Here is an 18,935-nt window from a genome sequence, read left to right on the forward strand (position 1 = left end):
TTACTTCTTAATCCCTTCCTTCCAGCATTAAACTTAATTATTTTTGAAAACCAGATTCTGTCAGCTTCCAATACTCACCCTGAGGACATCCTGGCTTAAGAATCCTTTAAGGCTACCACTTCCATAATGAATTTCAAATTTGCTTTTGTCGGCCTTGTGGGTGCAGGAAAACAGGGAACGGTAATGTTTGTGTACCCCTGATGGAGAAAAAGCAGTTAATTGTGTACAGAGAACAGGCTGGCCTAAGGCTTCCCTTCCCTTCTCTCCATGCTAATCTACTTTATAGCCACTGATATTTCCCAACATATTGCAGGGGTGTCAAACTGATGGCCTGCGGGCTGGATGTGTCACATACAGGCCATGCCTCTGCAAAGGGAAAAAAAGTCATGATACATCACATGATGGCATAAGTCCAAACCTAGCATGTGATCAGCAATATGGTTCACAGTCCTAACATTCACTGAGGAAAGCCCGCAGTTTTCATGGCTGCTATGAATTCCTAGGTTATAAGAGACAAGCAAGTCCCAAAGAGTCACTGAGACTACTCACTATCAAAAACATATGTGGTTTCAACAGTAGTTATATTGACTCAACTGGGCAAGCAATTACATAACGGGGTGGACGGTATGCTAACTCCTATTAACCCGGGAGCTCTCAACTTTATATATTCAATATAATTTTTTTTTCCATAGGCATCTTGATGAAGGCTGTAATTGTTATGGGCCACAACATGGTAACCCATACCTAACCTTACCTGTCCCACCAGGGAGAACCCTGATGGGAGAAATGGAACCCACACAGTGACACTAATGTCACACCAGCTAGGGTCCATCCATGATCAAATCATGGACGGTTTTGTTCTGATTTCAAAGTAACCTATCTTTCCAGGAGAGAAAGGCATTGGGCCCTTCCAAATCTTCCCTGGTGTTGGATTCATACAGTACTGTGGCTTCTTTGGTTTGATGTTGCCTATGAACCAGGCCAAAGTCTCCCACGATGAAACTGTTCCTTTACCACTAAGTTGACAACTGGAGAGAATTTGACTGACCAAGTAATCATTCTACTTCTCTAAGAGAGGACTGGATTACTGTAACAATGGTTATATTTATAATTTTGTCATTTGGTTCATTCTACTGTCAACATCAGTTTTGTGATTTTAAGAAAAGCCTGCATAACATTTTGGATGCATTAGTATGTACATTTCTCTTGAGCAACTCCTCCCCATCCACCTCCACTCTATTCTCAGGAATCAGTTGAGGGTATAATATCTTACAGCATGCCAAATGTATCAGGCAACATTTGGAAGAAGGCACCCACAGGTTGGATGAGCCAGTATCAAAGACGACGTTGAAGCATTGTTTGGGGGTTCCAAGACAGATTTGCCCATAGTATTGGGCCTGGGATATACCAAGAAAAAAAGAAGAAAACAAAAGGGTAAGCATTTTATAATGACTTAAACCAATGTCTTTATCTACACTATTATTTTATCTAGTTATTGTCCTTATTTATTTGTTTATCATTCTTAAATAGGGAGGACTAATTTGGTGCCAAAACAGAACTGGGGGATTTAAATTCAGATCCTTGAGTGATTTTGGAGTAGACATTCTCTCCTAGCCCAACCTATCTCACAAAGGTTCTCTCCCCACTCCCCCAATTGCCTTGTAGTCTACCTTAATTGTCTAATGCAGCATCACTCAACCTTGGCAATTTTAACATGTGTGGACTTCAACTCCTGGATGAAGTCTGCATGTGCTAGGTGGAGCATTCTGGGAGTTCAAGTCCATAACTGCTAGGTGGGGTATTCTGGGAGTTCAAGTCCATATGGGCTAGGTAGGGTGTTCTGGGAGTTGAAGTTCACACAGCTTAAAATTGTCAAGGGTGAGAAACACTGGTCTGGGGGAAAAAAATAAAAATGTAATTGTAAATTAAGTAAATACACCAATAAGAAACTCATTCTGAGTGCCAATCTTTTTGTATCCAATATGGGAATCGCCAAAGGCAAAACAGAGATGAAGCACCTGTTAGATATTTGTTCTAACTACTGTGGTTTCCACCAAGGTCCTCTGTTCCAGCGGGAACAGAGGTTTAATCCTATTGGTTGAAGGGTCTGACAGCTCCCTATAAAAGGGCTGCTGTCAGACTCAACCTTCGCTGGATTGTTCTCACTTGCTGTACTTAATAAAGAGCTATTGTTACCGTTAAGCCTGTGTGTGCCTATCCATTACCCAATCTAACACTGGCGACGAGGATGGGATTGGAAGGCAACTAGGCAAACCGAAGAGCGTAGCAATTCAGCAAGTACATCCAGCCTGGAGCTCAGCATGGTTTTGAGCAGCCATTTTTGAGCAGCAAACTCAAAACGCCCTCTGAACACAAATGGCCATCCATATGACCCAGTGACCGAGCACTGGGACTCGTACATGCTATGATTTGACTGCTTCCTTGAGGCAAATGACCTCATGAGCCTTTCTGAAGGCTGCAAGAAGAACATGTTCCTCGGGTACTGTGGCTGGGAAGTGTTCAAGATGGCGAAAGACCTCTCTGAGCCGACATCGCTACAATCAGTCACCTGGTCCGTGCTTCAGCAGATGCTAAGGACCCACTATGCATCCAAGCACATTCGCTGGCATGAATTTAACATCAGAAACCAGAAGGAGGGTCAGTCAATTAACGAGTACATTGCGGCGCTCCACAAGGCCACAGCATAGTGCGAATTCCGAGATCTGAACGAGCTGATTCTGGACCGCATAATTTGCACTGTATGGGACATTAACCTACAGAGGAGGTTACTCGCTAAATCTAACCTCATTCTGCAGATCGCCTTGAATGAAGCCAGGGCGTCCGAATCAGCCATCAAATCTACTGAGACTCTGCAGTGCCAAAGCGCTCCACAAGATGGGCGAAAGAGTACACACATACATCGCGAGGCTGCCGAGCCCGAGAGCTCAGAAGACGAAGAAGATGACAGCTGCCACATGCGCAGTAGCCGCACTCAGACGGCGCGCAAATTCAAACCGCGTCTCCCACCTTGCGCTAGCTGCGGAGGAGACCATGGGAGATCAGCTTGCCATTTCTGCGACGCAACCTGCCAGTGTTGCAAGTTAAAGGGGCACATCACCAAGGTGTGCCAGAGCAAATTCCCTGCCACTGCCTGGCAGCCTAGAAGTGCACCAAACCGCTAACAGAGGCCCAGCCAAGGGGCCTGGCAGAAGCCACCAAGGTGCTCAGAGAGCGACAATAGAGTCACCTACCACATGTCAATCGGCCAAGTCTGCACCAGGCGGCCAAAAAAACTGAAGGTCACAGTCCTCATTGAGGACTCTCCATGTGAGATAGAGATCGACACCGGGTCATCGCTGACTGTCATACCATGGTCCACCCTAAAGCAGGCTACCCCTAGCCTAAAGAAGCAGTATCTCCGCACCCCTGACATCCGCTTATACGATTACCAGGGAACCAGGTCCCCATCATGAGCCAAGGCACCTTCCAGGTGAAGTTCAAGCAGTTCAGCCAGAAACTCCCAGTGACAGTGGTCAGCGGCAACCTGCAGAGCCTCGTAGGGCTAGATTGGTTCCAAGCCCTGGGCCTAGAGGTGACCAGTATTGATGCCTTGAAAGACAACAGCTCTGAAGCCATCTTTAAGGAGTTTGAGGACGTCTTCGGCATAGGTCTGGCCACCGTTGCTGAGCCCTTACACCGTCTCCTGGCTAAGAATGCGAAGTGGTCCTGGGGCAAAGCCGAGGCTGCTGCATTTGCCGCGGTAAAACGACTCCTGTTGGTAGATTTTTTCCTGGTACAGTACAGCCAGACCCTGCCATTGGTGCTGACCTGTGATGCTTCCCTGTTCGGCATTGGCGCCATCCTCAGCCACTGCATGCCCAGCGGAACCAAAGCCCCTATTGCATTTTACTCCAGGACCTTGTCCACCACAGAGCGGAACTACAGCCAGCTGGACCATGAGGCTTTGGCTGCAGTGGCCAAAGTAAAGAGGTTCCATGAGTATCTATATGGCCGGGACTTCCAACTGGTTATGGACCACAAGCCGTTGTTGGGCTTACTGGCTGGGGACCACCCTACCCCAGTATCATTATCACTCCACATGACCAGATGGACCATCTTCCTAGCTGCCTACTCCTACCGTCTCATCCACCGACCAAGCTCCACTTTGGGCCACGCTGACGCTCTCAGCCACTGCCCGCTGCCTGAACTTCTTGCTGACCCTATCCCCCAAGACACCAGTCCTCCTCAATGACTGCCTGGAGACTGGGCCTGTCTCATCTAGTGACGTTGCCCATCACTGTGCAAAGGACTCCACCATCAAGCAAATTTTGAACTGGGGGTGGAGTGGGTGGCCAAAGGGGCCTGTTGGGGCTGATTTCAAAATGTATTTTGCCAAACGCGATGAGTTATCGGTTGTAAATGGCTGTCTACTGTGGGGGGACTGGGTTGTTGTTCCACCCAAACTGCGCATTGCAGTATTAGAGGGTTTACACATAGGGCATCCTGGAATTGTCAAGACGAAGTCTTTGGCTAGGAGTTACGTGTGGTGGCCTAACATGGACAGGGAGATGGCATGCACACCATGCCAGGAGTCCAGACCAGATTCCCCAGAGGCACCCACTAAGGAGTGGGAGCGACCTCAAGCACCATGGTCTAGGGTGCACATTGACTTTGCTGGCGCAGTTCATGGCCAGACATTTCTCGTAGTTGTGGATGTCTACTCGAAATGGTTAGAGGTAGTCCTGATGACCTCCACTACGGCAGAAGTGGTCCTCAAGATGCTACGGAGACTTTTCTCCATGCACGGCCTGCCTGATGTCTTAGTTTCTGACAACGGGCCTCAATTCATGGCCATGCAATTTGAGACCTTCCTAGCAGCTCAGGGAATCAGGCATGCCCTGGTCGCACCATTCCATCCGGCCTCCAATGGTCAGGCAGAGAGAATGGTGAGATCTGCAAAAGAGGCCTTCTCTAGGATGTGCCCGGGAGATTGGCAAACACGGGTTGATCACTATTTGCTAATTCAGCACATCACACCCAGTACCACTACAGGGAGAAGCCCCTCCGAGCTTCTCATGGTTCGCCGACTAAGGTCCCACTTAGACCGGCTACACCCCAATTATTCTGCCTCATCGCCCCCAGACTCCACAAGAAAGATTCAGACATTTAGTGTAGGGGATTCAGTATACGCCCACAACTACGCCGGGGGAACTCTGTGGATTCCTGCCATAGTGATAGGTATCACCGGCCCTAGCTCTTACCTCCTAGAGCTCGAGGACGGCAGGAATTGGCGAAGGCATATTGACCAACTCCGTGGCCGCCTCTCCAACTCTACTCTTAGACAACCAGAGGTAACTCCTGCATGAGTTAACCAAAGTCCTACCCAAACGGAGCAAACACTCACTCCTTCCACAGCCAGCTCAAGCCTGAGGGTACCGGAAAACTTATCTGGTTATGTTGCAGGCCCTCAGCGAGCTTCGAGCGAACTGGCTCTAGAAGCTCCAGCTGGGGCCCGTGAAAGTTTCCAGGAGCTTCCGCCAAGCGTAGCTGCGGAGCAAACAGGTCCGTCTGACCTGTCCAAGGAAACCCCTCCTACTGAACTGTGCAGGTCAGGCAGAGGTACCCGAAAGCCCGCCTACCTACGTGACTACGTAACAAGTAGGATTGTTCCATCCAAGAGGGGAGGGGTGTTAGATATTTGTTCTAACTACAGTGGTTTCCACCAAGGTCCTCTGTTCCAGCGGGAACAGAGGTTTAATCCTATTGGTTGAAGGGTCTGACAGCTCCCTATAAAAGGGCTGCTGTCAGACTCAACCTTCGCTGGATTGTTCTCACTTGTACTTAATAAAGAGCAGTTGTTATCGTTAAGCCTGTGTGTGCCTATCCATTATCCAATCTAACAGCACCAGACACAGAAAAACTGACATTTGCAGAAGAATTCAAGCACTTCAGAAACATTAATCTTAAAGAAGAGGAAAAGGAGAAGAACAGCAAATGAGGAACCAGCACACTCAGTAATTACATGACAAAGTCAACTAAAAAAAAAATCCATCAGCATGAGAAGGAGAAGAAATAAATACAGAATTCTTTAGGAGAACAGAGCACAGCTGACTCGCCCATATTGCAACATTTAATTGACAGATTTTTTTAGCATATTGGTCTTTTGTTTTCCAGATGGAAATCAAAATGGGAGTTAGAGGTTTTTATCTGAATTTGCTTGATTGGGATAGTGGAATATTAAGGTTACGTAAAAGTTATCTAGGAATCTAAGATTTATCCTCTTTCTAATAGTAGATATCCTTGAATCATGTCTCATTATAGCAGGGTAAGTGGTGTTCTTTGGAGGGAATGTATGCCAAATGTATTCTTTCATTAAGGTCACCTAAGGTCACTCCAGCTACTCAACTAAAGAGAGCAGGCACCTAAATTTGGCAGCAGTGATACAGGAAGATGCTGGAGATGGGTGATCACCTTAACCACAACAGGAAAGGCATCATTTTAAGCTGTGTTAGAGAAGGCAGCGGTCAGCCACTTCTGCATTTTACTAGGAAAAACAACATGGATAAATAAGATAGACGTGATTGATGACATAGTGCCTGGATGATGAAAACCCAGGTGTTCAAATTGTACCTGATATACAAGTGATATTTCTGAACACTAATGAAGTTTATGATGGTGTTAGATTGGAAGTGGCCTTCCAGATGTTTAGTTGCTGATGTTGTCATGCAGGGAAAAAAAGATCTGAGGCTGCAAAGAAGAATTGACAATGGGAATACGGAATGCAAGAATCATGAACATGGAAAAGTTTGATGCAGAGATAGGAAATGAAATGTATATAAATAACATATTAGCCATCAGTAAATTGAAATGGACTGGAGAATCAGAAGATCATACTATTAACTATTCAGGACATGAAAAGCAAAGAAGGAATGCCCTTGCTTTTTTAGAAAGGAATAGTACAGGCAGTCCTCCAATTATGACTGAAGAAGGGGCCTTATTGTTGGAATCTCGAATCTAGATTATAAGTACCCCCCAGATAGGTGTGTCAGAGCTTTGAATGGTCATTAAGTGACCAGTTGTCAGTCGAGGACTACCTGTACTTGGGAACAAAATAATCAATAACCATGTAATAGGACATCATGGACAACACTTTACTATTATGCTTATTATCTAAGTTCATGCTCCCATGAAGAAGGAGGAGGAGAAAATTTTTATGGTTGCTTAATTTGAAATTTATAGAAATTTATAGAACATGCAAGGTTGATGTGTTGACTGTGGTTGGAAGTTGCGGATAGTAGGAAAAAACCACAATTGGTTTGTATAATCCAGGAAACAAAACTTAAGCAGGAAAGTGACGAATCTCTGTTTACCAATCCTTTAATATCTTCATTGCTAGCCCAGTCTTCACCCAACCAATATTGTGAAATTCCAAGCCAAACACATTAGAAAAACAAAGCCAGACACTTTCCATAATATAATCTTGAAAATATCCCTACCCGTTAAAGAAAACATTGGAAATCCTGATCCTCATAGATAAAATAGCTAGAGAACTGTGGAATAAATTTAAAGAAGGATTATATAAAAAGAGATTGCCAAAGATGAAGAAACAGAAGAAAACAAATTGGATTTCAGAACAAAGGATGAAAATTGCAAAAAAAGCAAAGCCAAGAAAGCTAAATATTTTAGGAAGGAACAACAATATTCAGAGAACTGTTAAAGAGACAAGAAAAATTCTGTTTAAACGAAACAGAATTTGTCATTACAGCTAATCACCAGATTACCAGCATTCATTTAGCATCCGTTCGAAGTTACGAGATAAGCGCCCCTTAGTGTTTACAAGCACTTCCCCTCCCAACCTGCCTTGCCAGACTCATTTACCCTACAAGATCTGTCTCCTCTTTGCCACAGTTTCTTTTGCTTTTAAGGGAGATGAGAGTTGATGGAAACTCCTGGATGCCGTAATATCGCACAAATTCAGGCACTCGTCCTCTTTTGCAGAGACTGGGTGCCTGATCTCTCATGAGATCATGGACCCCAGAAACGTTCATTCTCTGCATGAGAAGAGTTTGCGGTGCCTGTTTCCTGCTCCTCCCCCAACTCCTTTCTGCCACCACTGGGACGCTTTTTACCCAGATGGAGACCTGATGGAGACTGGAAGCTTCATCTGCATGCAAATGGGGCCTTTGAAAACAGAGCGATTAACTCCATTTTGAAATGCCCCCAAGGCCCCTATGAGGCCGTTGAAAATGGAGCAAATCCCTCCATTTTTAAAGGCCTCATAGGTGCCTAAGGGGCGTTTCAAAACAGAGTGAATCTCTCCATTTTCAAAGGCCTCATAGGTACTTATGGGGCATTTCAAAATGGAGCAAATCCCTCTATTTGTGAAGGCCCCATTTGCACGTAGATGAAGCTTCCACTCTCCATCAGGCCGCCATCTGGGCAAAAATTAACCCAGTGGGGGTAGAAAGGAATTTAGGGAGGGGGAAGCAGTGGGAGACAAGTATGGCAAAACACTTTTGTGCCCTGGAGCTCTCCTATTCCTCAAAGGGAAAGAAGCCGTGTCAGAGAGGAGACGGATCTTTGCAAGGCAAGTGAGTCCGGTGCGCAGCAAGAGAGAAGCATGAGGTATCTTAGTGGGTTGGGGAGGCCTTGGGGCCTGCTCCATTACTAGCTCCCCTGGCCTTCCCTACCTTGAGATACCTCATGTCCACTTAACAAAGCCAGTGACGTGCGGTGAGGTTTATGGCTGGTGAGGCTGGTGATGTCATCAGGAAGGCGGGGAATGGGACTACGTGTGCTGGAGGCTCAGGCTGCCTCAGCCTCCAGCACACGTGATCCCATTCCCCGCCTTCCTGAGCGTGCTCTGCCGGCTCGCGCTCCGCAGTCCTCGAAAGCGACTGGGGAACGATGAGAACCTTCCTGCCTCTGCTGGACTTTGCGTGCTCCTCGCGACTGCAGTCGCGAGGAGCGCGCGAAATCCAGCAGAGGCAGGAAGGTTCTCGTTGTTCCCCAGTCGCTTTCGTGCCTTCGTCATCCGGCAGCGCCGACAACATTTCTGCCTCCGCAGCTCCCAGGCGCGGCCAGACGGATGTATATAATATTATAATATTATATATATATATATAGTATATAATATTATATACTATTATTTCATGAAGAGAGGTGAGGCTCTGCCTCCCCTGCCTCCCCTGACCGCACGTCCCTGAACAAACCACACATTCGCCCACACATTAAATTAGCGAATGCGTGGGTGAAAACAGGGAGTGATTTAGTTCAAGGTATGAGATTCACTCCCACGAATTCTCAAGGTATGAATGGAATGAGCAGGCTCCAATACATTCATAACTCGATGACTACCTGTATATATCTGCAAAGACATTGAAGATAGAAGCTGACATAGAAAACCAAGGAAAGTCTTTCAAAATATTTCCTAATTTAGAAGGAGGTTTAAATTAATCTGGTAAAGGGTGTCAATGTACATACAGTGACTGATTCAAAAAGGAATTTAGCAATCTCAACAACAAATAAAATTTTCAAGATAATTCCAATAATCTCTAGTATTAAAATAGGCAGTTAAATCAGCACTTTGAATACCGGTATTATCAAGTGGGAGGGCTATAGGAATTGATAGAATATCCACATAAAAACAGCAATGAAGAGGAGAAGAACCTGTAAAGATTCTAACCAAATTATGCCAGCAAATCTGGAGAAAGACAAAATGGTAAAGAGAGTGGAAAAGATTAATCTACCAATATCAAAGAAAGAACACCTAAGAGGGCATGCAAACAGTATCCTTGATTGCACATGCTAACAAAATATTTAGGATCATTTAAATTAGAGCCCTGCATGAACATTAGTCTAGGTTTACAAAAATCCGAGGACCAAGGAAGATTATTAGTGATGCTCACTAGAAAATTGAGAAAGCAAAAGGATTTTAAAAAAAGTCAGTATGTGCTTAATTGATTATAGAAAGACCTTTTGATTGTGTCAACCGTATCCAACTGTGGTATTTCCTGAGAAAACTAAAAATCCTAGAACAAGTTACTGGCCACATGCAAAATTTATATATAGGACTGGAAGCCACAGTCTGTACAGAACACAGCAAAAGGAACTGGATTTATAGTGTTTATATATTCAGCGAAGCTGGATTGAAAGAACATGAGTGCATACAGGTGGTGTTCAACTTAGAACCACAATTGAACCCAAAAGTTCTGTCGCTAAGTGAAATATTTATTGTTAGTTTTGCCCTGCTTTATGACCTTTATGAACAATGTTGCTATTGACATGGCAGATGTTTTCCACTTTTCACCAGTGAGCAAGCAATAGAAAAGTAACACTCAAGAAATATTTCATAGGCTAGCATTTTGTTAGAATAGCAATGAGACCTGGGAAATATATTCATACTGTATGCTGGGGTATGTCTATATCTACAAAGATCAGAATTGTGCTTGCAATGATTTTCTCTGTGACATGCTATGGAAATTAAAGTTAGACTTTGAAGATGCAGGATAGAAAGATTATGGATTATTTTGAACTTTGGTGTTGGAGAAGACACCTCAAAATACCATAAACAACAACAACAACAACAACAACAACAACAACAAAAACCAAAGAAACCAAAGTTTTCACCCAAGGCACAAATGATCGGGCTCAAGTTACCATATTTTGGACACATTGTGCAAAGACTTAGTTCTCATGGGAAGCCTTCCACCAAAAATGGAAGAGCAAGGAGGATGGACTCAGTTACAATGGCACTAGGTGCACCATGCACCATTGGTAGACCTGAAGGACCATGTTGGGGATAGATCATCCTAGAGAAGTTCTATCTACCGGTATGTGGTCATTAAGAGTCAGGGTTAGGGTTAGGGTTTGGAATGGATCCTTTATGGCAGTAAAGAACTTCTGGCCATTGTAAAATACCTCTTCCTCACCGTGGTTCTGCATTTTGAGTGCTTAGCAACTGGCTCACTTTTATTACCAATTGCAGCATCCCATGATCACATGACCATGCTTGCAACATTTTTGCCAGGGTTCACATTACTTTACTTCACTTCACTGTGGTGATTTGCTTGAGGACCACTATAAGTGATGTGAAAAAATGGGTTAGGTCATATGGGTACCCTGACTTGTGAGTGTAATAATTTATGATTGGATTTCTAATCCAAAATGAAATCGTAAGTTGAGAACTAACTGTAAGGTCCCTTTGTTTAACCCAGCAACACTTACATTTGGTTAGTTGGCTGGTTTACACAGTACATCTCATAGCATTTCTATTTGTTGAAGTGTCATCTATTGAGTATTATTAGGGGCAAGAAGAAGCTAACTACAGTGACTGAATTCCTACAACACACCTAACCAAAATCAGACAAATCACTATGGGTTATCACTATGGCTTGAACAAAAGCGCAATTCTTGAGGCTCTGTCCAGCAGCTAAGTTTCCTTCCCTCATAGACCCATTAATTTATTTGGTGGATTTATAACTTGCTTTTCTTCCAGAAGCTCATGGTAGTTTACATAGGGTCTTTCTTCAATTTATCCCACAACAATAGCCCCATTGAGTAGGTTGGGCTGAAAGAGATTAACTTTCCATAGTTGAGGATGGGCTTGAATCGCCTCAAATTTATCCAATTATTTGACCACCAGGTGTTGGTATTTTGGCCTCATCATACTTAGGTTCAGAGGGCCTTCATTTATTACTGCAACATTCTGAAATTTAATCATAAGCTTATGCCCTCTATTAAGAAAACATACATCCATGTAGTTGTGGAGACGCTGGCGAGTGACAGAAGCTGTAGCTGGTGGTTTTCCGGTCCTTAATCCACCTCGCCTTAATACTTCAGCGATGGGAAGCCCTGACTGGCCAAACCGGTTTCGGACAGATGGAAATTTCTGCAGAGGGATCCTGCAAGGGAATAGAAAGCAGACAGAAGAGGGGGAGGTTAAAAGTAATGGAGGATGTGGCATTCCTGCCATCAGTCACCACCATTATAATAAGTCAATGGGCCTGATGGTTGACAAAAATCTAGGACAGAAATGAAAAATACAAATCCTAATAGGTTCACACAATTTCCTAGAGCCCCCAAGATTAGGTAAAACCAAAGATATGGATTCTTTTCCCATGAGGGGTGGGATTTAAAGTAACTCCTTTACCCCTAAGCATTCTTCCTCACTTTAAATTAGATTATTTGCAGCCTCTCCCCTCATGAAATACAGTTCTCTGGATAATGAAAAGTGCACAGACCTGATTGAGGGCATACTATCTACAAACTGAAATTATTTTATTCGGTCAAATGGTCCTACAGGACAGGATTTATTTTTTAAGAATCCATAATTGATCAGATTCACACTACCTGCTGAGCTATGACAAATGAAACAAGATTCTGGTTTAGGATGAAGTAGATTCAAACAAAGTTTGCTTTCTTGTAGTGTATACTGTTTGGACAGATGTTAAAGATATGAGAATATTTCAAAAATAAAGCAGGCAAATCAAACTCTAAGGTTTATTATTTCCTTGGATTAGGATTTTAAATCATTGAATTAGAGTCATAAATTTCTTGTCCATCTGGCATTATTGTGTTCAGAACTCTGTAGAGTTAGCTTGGCATTTTTCATCCAACATTCCTCAACCCTGTCTCACCTACCCACATGAGAGAATATTAGCCATAAAGGGAGAGAGATAAATCCTTACACATGTAGTGAGAGATTTTTTAATTAACACAGATACTTGGCATCACCCACCTGTAGGCAGCAACAGGGCTGGGCAGGTGAACTAATTGCAGCTATCTAGTATCCCTAATCAGTGTTGAGTTAAGTCATAGACTGGTGTGCTCCGGCACCAGGTTGACACTTCGTAAGACGCCAGGTGTCTTCTCATAACCGCCTGAGAGGAGCCAAACACTAACCAATCTCTTGTTTTGTATCAGATGTATCTGATTTTTAGGGAGGAAGATGAGCCAGATCTGGTGGATGCAAATGGGGCTATCCTGGAAGAATTGGATTGTGTTATCAACTGGATAAGCTATCTCTTCAATATAGAGGAAAGTGTATTGAACTGGTACCCTCCACTTTGGTCATGTATGCTATCAGGAACTGGCTTGCAGATCTGGATATATGCTATCAGGAACTGGCCTGCAGATCTGGATTTCTGCTCACTATACACCTGCAATATTCTTGAATCATAGGTCTCAGAAATATTTAATCCTTATTAATTTAGATCAGGAGGGGGGATGTTGAATCGGTGAGTCAGATACATCCCATGCTTAATGCCATCCTGCTTGGGCAAATCCATGGTGCTTGTTCCCAAAAGGGGATGCCCCCAAAAAGAGACAGATTGATTATAACCCTGAAAGTGCTCCAATTCCAAGAATGAGTTGTCCTTGATTTACGACCACAATTGACATCATAATTTCTGTTATTAAACAAGATAGTTGTTAAGTGAGTCACACCCAATTTTACAGCCTTTTTTGCCACAGTTCTTAAGCAAATCACTGCAGTTATTATGCGAGTGCAGCTTCTCCTATTGACTTTGCTTGTCAGAAGCCAGCTGAGAAAGTTGCAAAGAGTGACAGGTAACCAACCTAAATACATGCCAGATGTCAGATGCCCAAACTTTCATCACATGACTGTGGGATTGCTGTTATGGTGAAAAATTACAAAAGTGTGAGAACCAGTCATAATTTACTTCTTCAATGTCATTTTTGCTTTCAATGATCACTAAACAAGGACTACCTGTATTGCTTAGTGTTGGAATTCATCGTTGGAATGTATTTCTATGTAACACCTATTGTAGTACTCACCCAGTAGATGGCAGTATTTACAGGTTTGAATCTATGGTATATACTGGATGCTCGTTTGTTCTAAGTAGAGTTTCCTGTTTCCTGTTACAGTTAAATGGTTGAATAGTAAAGTACATGGTGACTGTACTCTTTGTTTGCTCTGTGGCGCATTATATAAACAGAATTTCTAACACCATGTTTTCCCCAAAATAAGACTGGGTCTTATATTAATTTTTGCTCCAAAAGGTACATTAGGGCTTATTTTCTTGTTAGGGCTTGTTTTTGGAGAAATGCGGTACTAAATGTGTCTGTCTGGCTTATTTTTTGGGCTAGGGCTTATATTATATAGGTATCCTGAAAAATCATGCTAGGGCTTATTTTCCAGATGGGTCTTATTTTGTGTGAAACAGGATAGTTGTCATACCCGAGCAGCACCCCATATCTTTCCTATTCCCTGAGAGAAAGAGCAAGTGAGTTTCTTTAGCTTCTTCCCATTCCAGGGTTAGTTGTAGGTTGGCTTCACACACTGCATTAAGCCATAAGATGATTTTTGGGGTTTAATATGTTGTGGGAACCCTGTCGTAGTGGCTAAGCCATGGATAAGACAATGACTACTTATGCATTTATAGGTATGTTGGAGCCCCAAAGCACTACATGAGGCTACCAGATTTGATTGTGACTTCCAAAGATTGGACTGCAATTACAAAAAAAAGTTGCTTTACACAGTGGCTTTTTGAGATAGGAAACTTACAAGACAAGTATTGTAAACCCTAACATTTAAAATTAAACTTTAAAAGTCTCCCTTGAAGTGATCACATCTTCATGAATATGTCTGTGAACTTGTCTTGGCAACAGTGCATAAATGGTATTGTCTTATTTTGGGATTTTCTAAATGATTTACCCTCTAAATACTAACTCCGTCTGATCCTACATAGGTTTTTTTCTTCTTCAAATTGAACAAAGACCAGCTTGTCACTGTTGTAGCAAAACCTAAAAGAGAGTTAATCACATTCTGAAAAAAGCTAATATTCATTTCCCAAACCGAAAAGACCCCACATCACCCCTGATATATGTGTCATGACCTCACTGACTTTACATCCAGTCTGTCTGTGTTCAAATGACAGGTGTAGCACCCAGTCTACAAAAGATTTCCCATTCATTGTCAGTAGATAAATCCACGTTAATGGCTACTCAGCATCATTGTTTAAGCATATAGCAATAAACATAGTCTTCAACTTACAAATATCCATTCAGCAATCATTCAAAGTTACAATGACACTGAAAAGGTTACTTATGCCTGGTTCTTGCACTCGTGATTCTCACAGCATCCCCATAGACACATGATCAAAAATTGAATGCTTGGCAACCTCTTCTCTTGTCTCTCACCTAACAATAAGACTTGATTGATTTGATTATGTGCCATCAAATCAGTGCCAATCTCAGTGACCACATAGGAATTCTCAAGGAGAATCTGTCCTCAACTTGGTCCTTCAGGTTTTCCAACAAATAATAACAAATAACTAATATAATTATATAATAAATTGGTCAATTGTTGTGCATCTTTTGTTTTCCTCCTATAATTTTTTGAGAGGGAAATTATTTCCTATTCCTGATTTAGTACAACAGTGAGTAGATTTCAAATACAGTCAGTTGGATCTAATACTTCTGATTAGGTTCCTAATATGAACCAGATATTGCAGAAAGTTCTATCATGCAAATGAGGACAAACATGCAAAGTATGGTCATCGTAAAAATCAAGCTCTATTCCTGGTTTTCCCTTAGCGGCAGAAATTTCTGGGTTTAATTCTTTTCTTTTTAATTATTATTTTATAAAGAAATGTTTTGTTCTTTTTCATTTTAAGACATTTCTGGATATATTAGTTTCATGCTCAAGATAGCATGAAAATTCTGCATAGCATTTGCAAATCACACTAAATCTCTAGCTAATCCTGATATTCTGGCTTCTATTCAGCAGAAACACTTTGCAGTATTTGCGAACTTAGTCTTTGGGCATCCTATGTATCTGCTTCATAGCTTCCTTGTTTTTATTTAGGTTAAAGAACAAAATATATTTAACCATTTTTTTTCCAAAGTTGATACTACAATGGATTTCTGTTAATTGTTACTACGAGCTTCCCCCCCTAATTTGTCTGATGGATGGATGGATACATGGAAAAATGCACAAATTTCACCAGTTTAAAAGCAACAACCACAACCACTAGTATTTCTCTTTCTATTCATAACCTCCAGTAAAATAATATATTGTTGATATCCAAGGGACTTCAGACCTGTCCTAAATGGGATAATGAGGATTTTCAATATCCCCTAAAGCAGGGGTGTCAAACTCGATTACATTCAGGGTTGTGTTTGACTTTGGGGGGAAAGGGAGGACGTGGCTGGGGTGGGCATGGCCAGTTCAACATCACTCATATTGGGGTGCCTGTGGTGGCCCAGATGAGGCTGGGGGGATCCATTGTCTCCAGTGGAGGAAGGCAAGACCAGGGAGAACACCAAACCCTTGCCCTTTAAAGGAGTCTCGCTGTCCTTCTCAGGCCACAAGAGGACCCCGGGACAATGGTGCAGGCTGTCCAGAGCTGTAGGCAACAGAGAGGAAGCACCCAGCCCTCGAGCTCCAGGGCACCGGGACCCCACAGCCCAGTCCAACCCAGCCCTACTTCCCCGAGGGGGTGCCCGGCAGCGCTTACCTCCTCCTCAAGGCTGCTGTTGTTGTTCTCATTCTCCTTGGCCAGGTTGCTCATGGTGTGTGCGGGAGGGCAAAGTGTGTGGGTCAGAGGGAAGCCCACTCCCTCTCCACGCAAGTAGACCTGGCTTTGTAACCAAAGCATCCTCAGCGATAGGATGGGAGACCACTAGGAGATGTCAGGAGGATGAGACAAGGGAATGGCAAAAGGGCAGCAGGCTGCTGGTGGCCAAGTGGTAAGGCAGGGCTTTCCTTCCTTCCTTCCTTTTCTTCTTTTTCCTGCTCTCTTCCTTCTCTCTTCTTCTTCCTTCCCTTCTTTCCTTCTTTTTCCTTCCTTGCTCTCTTCCCATCTTTCCTTTTTCTTTGTCTTTCTTCTTTCCCTTTCTCCTTTCCTGTCTCTTCTTGGATGCTCAAATACAAAAGGGAAAACATTTCTCCTTTTGTTTTGCTTTTAGTTTGTTTTGCTAGCCCTCTGCCAGCAAAAATGGAGCTTGGAGGGGAGGGGGAATGTTTCATTTTCACTGGTAGAGGGCTGCAGGAGGCCATCACAGCCGAAAACGGAGCCTCGGAGGCTGTGCGTGCCAGCCCCAAATTCCATTTTCACTGACAGAGGCACCACAGGCCAGTCCTTCGCTGTTTCCAGAGCGGTCCCGCAAGCCAGATCTAAGCACCCCACAGGTCAGATCTGGCCTGCGGGCCTTGAGTTTGACACCCCTGCTCTAAAGGTACCTTACAGTAGCAACACAATGTAAGTTCGCATTTATTTACATGCTATTAAAAGTTGCAACACCTCTTTTGAGACAAGATCAACTCTTGTTTATTTTGTAATCATGCTACTGTAGTGTTTCTCATCCTTGGCAATTTTAAACTCGCAGACCTACAACCCTAATTCTAACCCTAACCCTATGGAATCCGAAATTTCATTTCTCTATCAAAAGTGGGAGAAATCTACATTAAACCTAAGGAAAACTCTTACCTATCATCAAAAAAGATGAAGCACAAACCTGAAAGAGGACAAATGTATATTTGTGTAAATTTGGACTTGCAAATTGACCTGTACAATAATTTAAGTAAAAATATAATCCGTCTCAGTTGAGTTTGGAAGAGAATAACGATATATATCTGCTTGGCTACTCAGCTTGTTTGTTTGTTTGTTTGGATTTATATGCCGCCCTTCTCCCAAAGGACAGCTGCTTAATATGGATGGGTAATTTCAAGGCCATTGTTTTATCTTGAAACTGGGCACGTGCTAGAGGGATTTTCAGTTAAGAGGGGACTCTCAATGGGATCCATTAGCATCCTAATCTGGCAATTTGTTTTCTGGCCAATTGCCTAATTTTCTTCTGGCCTAAAATTCAATTTAATCCTCCCTTGTTCTTTTAAAGAACCAAAGAATTCTGTTTCTCACAACTTTTGTTCTTTTTACAGAAGAAAATAATTTGTTTATATTTTTAAAGCCAGTCCTATAGCTAAAATCTTTCTCTTCTAACCTGTTTAATTCAATTTCTTTTTAAGTGTTTGAGACATCCCAGTTTTTAAAATCTTTGTTAAGGCAGGGTGTGCTTTTACTACCAACCACTGGTTATTCAGTATACACACTTTTTAATTTTTATCTTGAATCTTTCCTGCATATGATGGAAAGACACTTTTTTTAATCTCACACCTGAAATTTCAGATGTGGCAGAACTTCTGCTTTTCCAGATATTGCTAAAGTACAACTCCCAACATGCTAGTTAAACTGTTGGGAGTTACAGTCCAACCAAATATGGACAGCCACAGATTCACACGTTAAGCTATCAGCACTCTTCAAGAGAGAGAAGAGTGATCATAATATTATCCATCGGTTTGACTGACAACTATTGTTTTAATCTAAGTTTCCACAGAATATGGGATCTACGATAGCTAGAGGTAATTTGAAAATAAAATCAGGTGATCTCCAGGTGATCTCCAGATTTATCGAAACTACAAATTCTACAATTTCCAGCCAGGATCTCCCTTTGTAGCCCAGCACAAAGGAAAGGAAAAAGTAGATCATTACATTAATTTCACAGAGACATCCTTTCTAATCATTAGGCCACTTTATTTTATTTTCAAATTAACTCTAGCTATCTTAGATCCCATATTCTGTGTTCACAGTTGGTGGCTTACACAGATCGTTTCCTTGAAATGCAAGCTGTATGTCCCTACAGCCTGATTCTTCATATTCTCTGCAATCATATTATTTTTTCTCGATCGAGGGTCCCTCAAGCCACAGGTTTCTCAACCACCACCACCCCAAGCTCATAACCTCCAAAGGATGAGGACTACAGTTTACAGAATTCACCATGCTAGCCAGGAAGTTGGGAACTACTGTAACTGGTCCAGCCCAGCTGTAGCATCTGAAACTAAGAGGCTATCCTATCTTCTATGAGGATCTAAATTCCTGGATACTCCTCTGCAACCCAGAGTTCAATAACCA

The 18,935-nt window shown here is 42.8% G+C and overlaps 1 protein-coding gene across 1 annotated transcript in view; it reads right to left on the minus strand.

The window, feature by feature from the left end:
* Positions 1 to 18,935, minus strand: part of LOC309381904 (cathepsin D-like) — a gene marked incomplete at both ends in the record, with an annotated part of 37,316 nt that overhangs the window by 18,306 nt on the left and 75 nt on the right. Inside the window, 3 exons of the mRNA XM_081933226.1 lie at positions 79 to 197; positions 1,274 to 1,397; positions 11,753 to 11,903. Of these exons, the coding sequence (XP_081789352.1) occupies positions 79 to 197; positions 1,274 to 1,397; positions 11,753 to 11,903 (394 nt within the window). The remainder of the gene's footprint in view (positions 1 to 78; positions 198 to 1,273; positions 1,398 to 11,752; positions 11,904 to 18,935) is intronic.

Source organism: Natrix helvetica, assembly GCF_964273705.1.
Source record: "Natrix helvetica genome assembly, chromosome: Z".
NCBI classification, from domain to species: Eukaryota; Metazoa; Chordata; class Lepidosauria; order Squamata; family Natricidae; genus Natrix; species Natrix helvetica.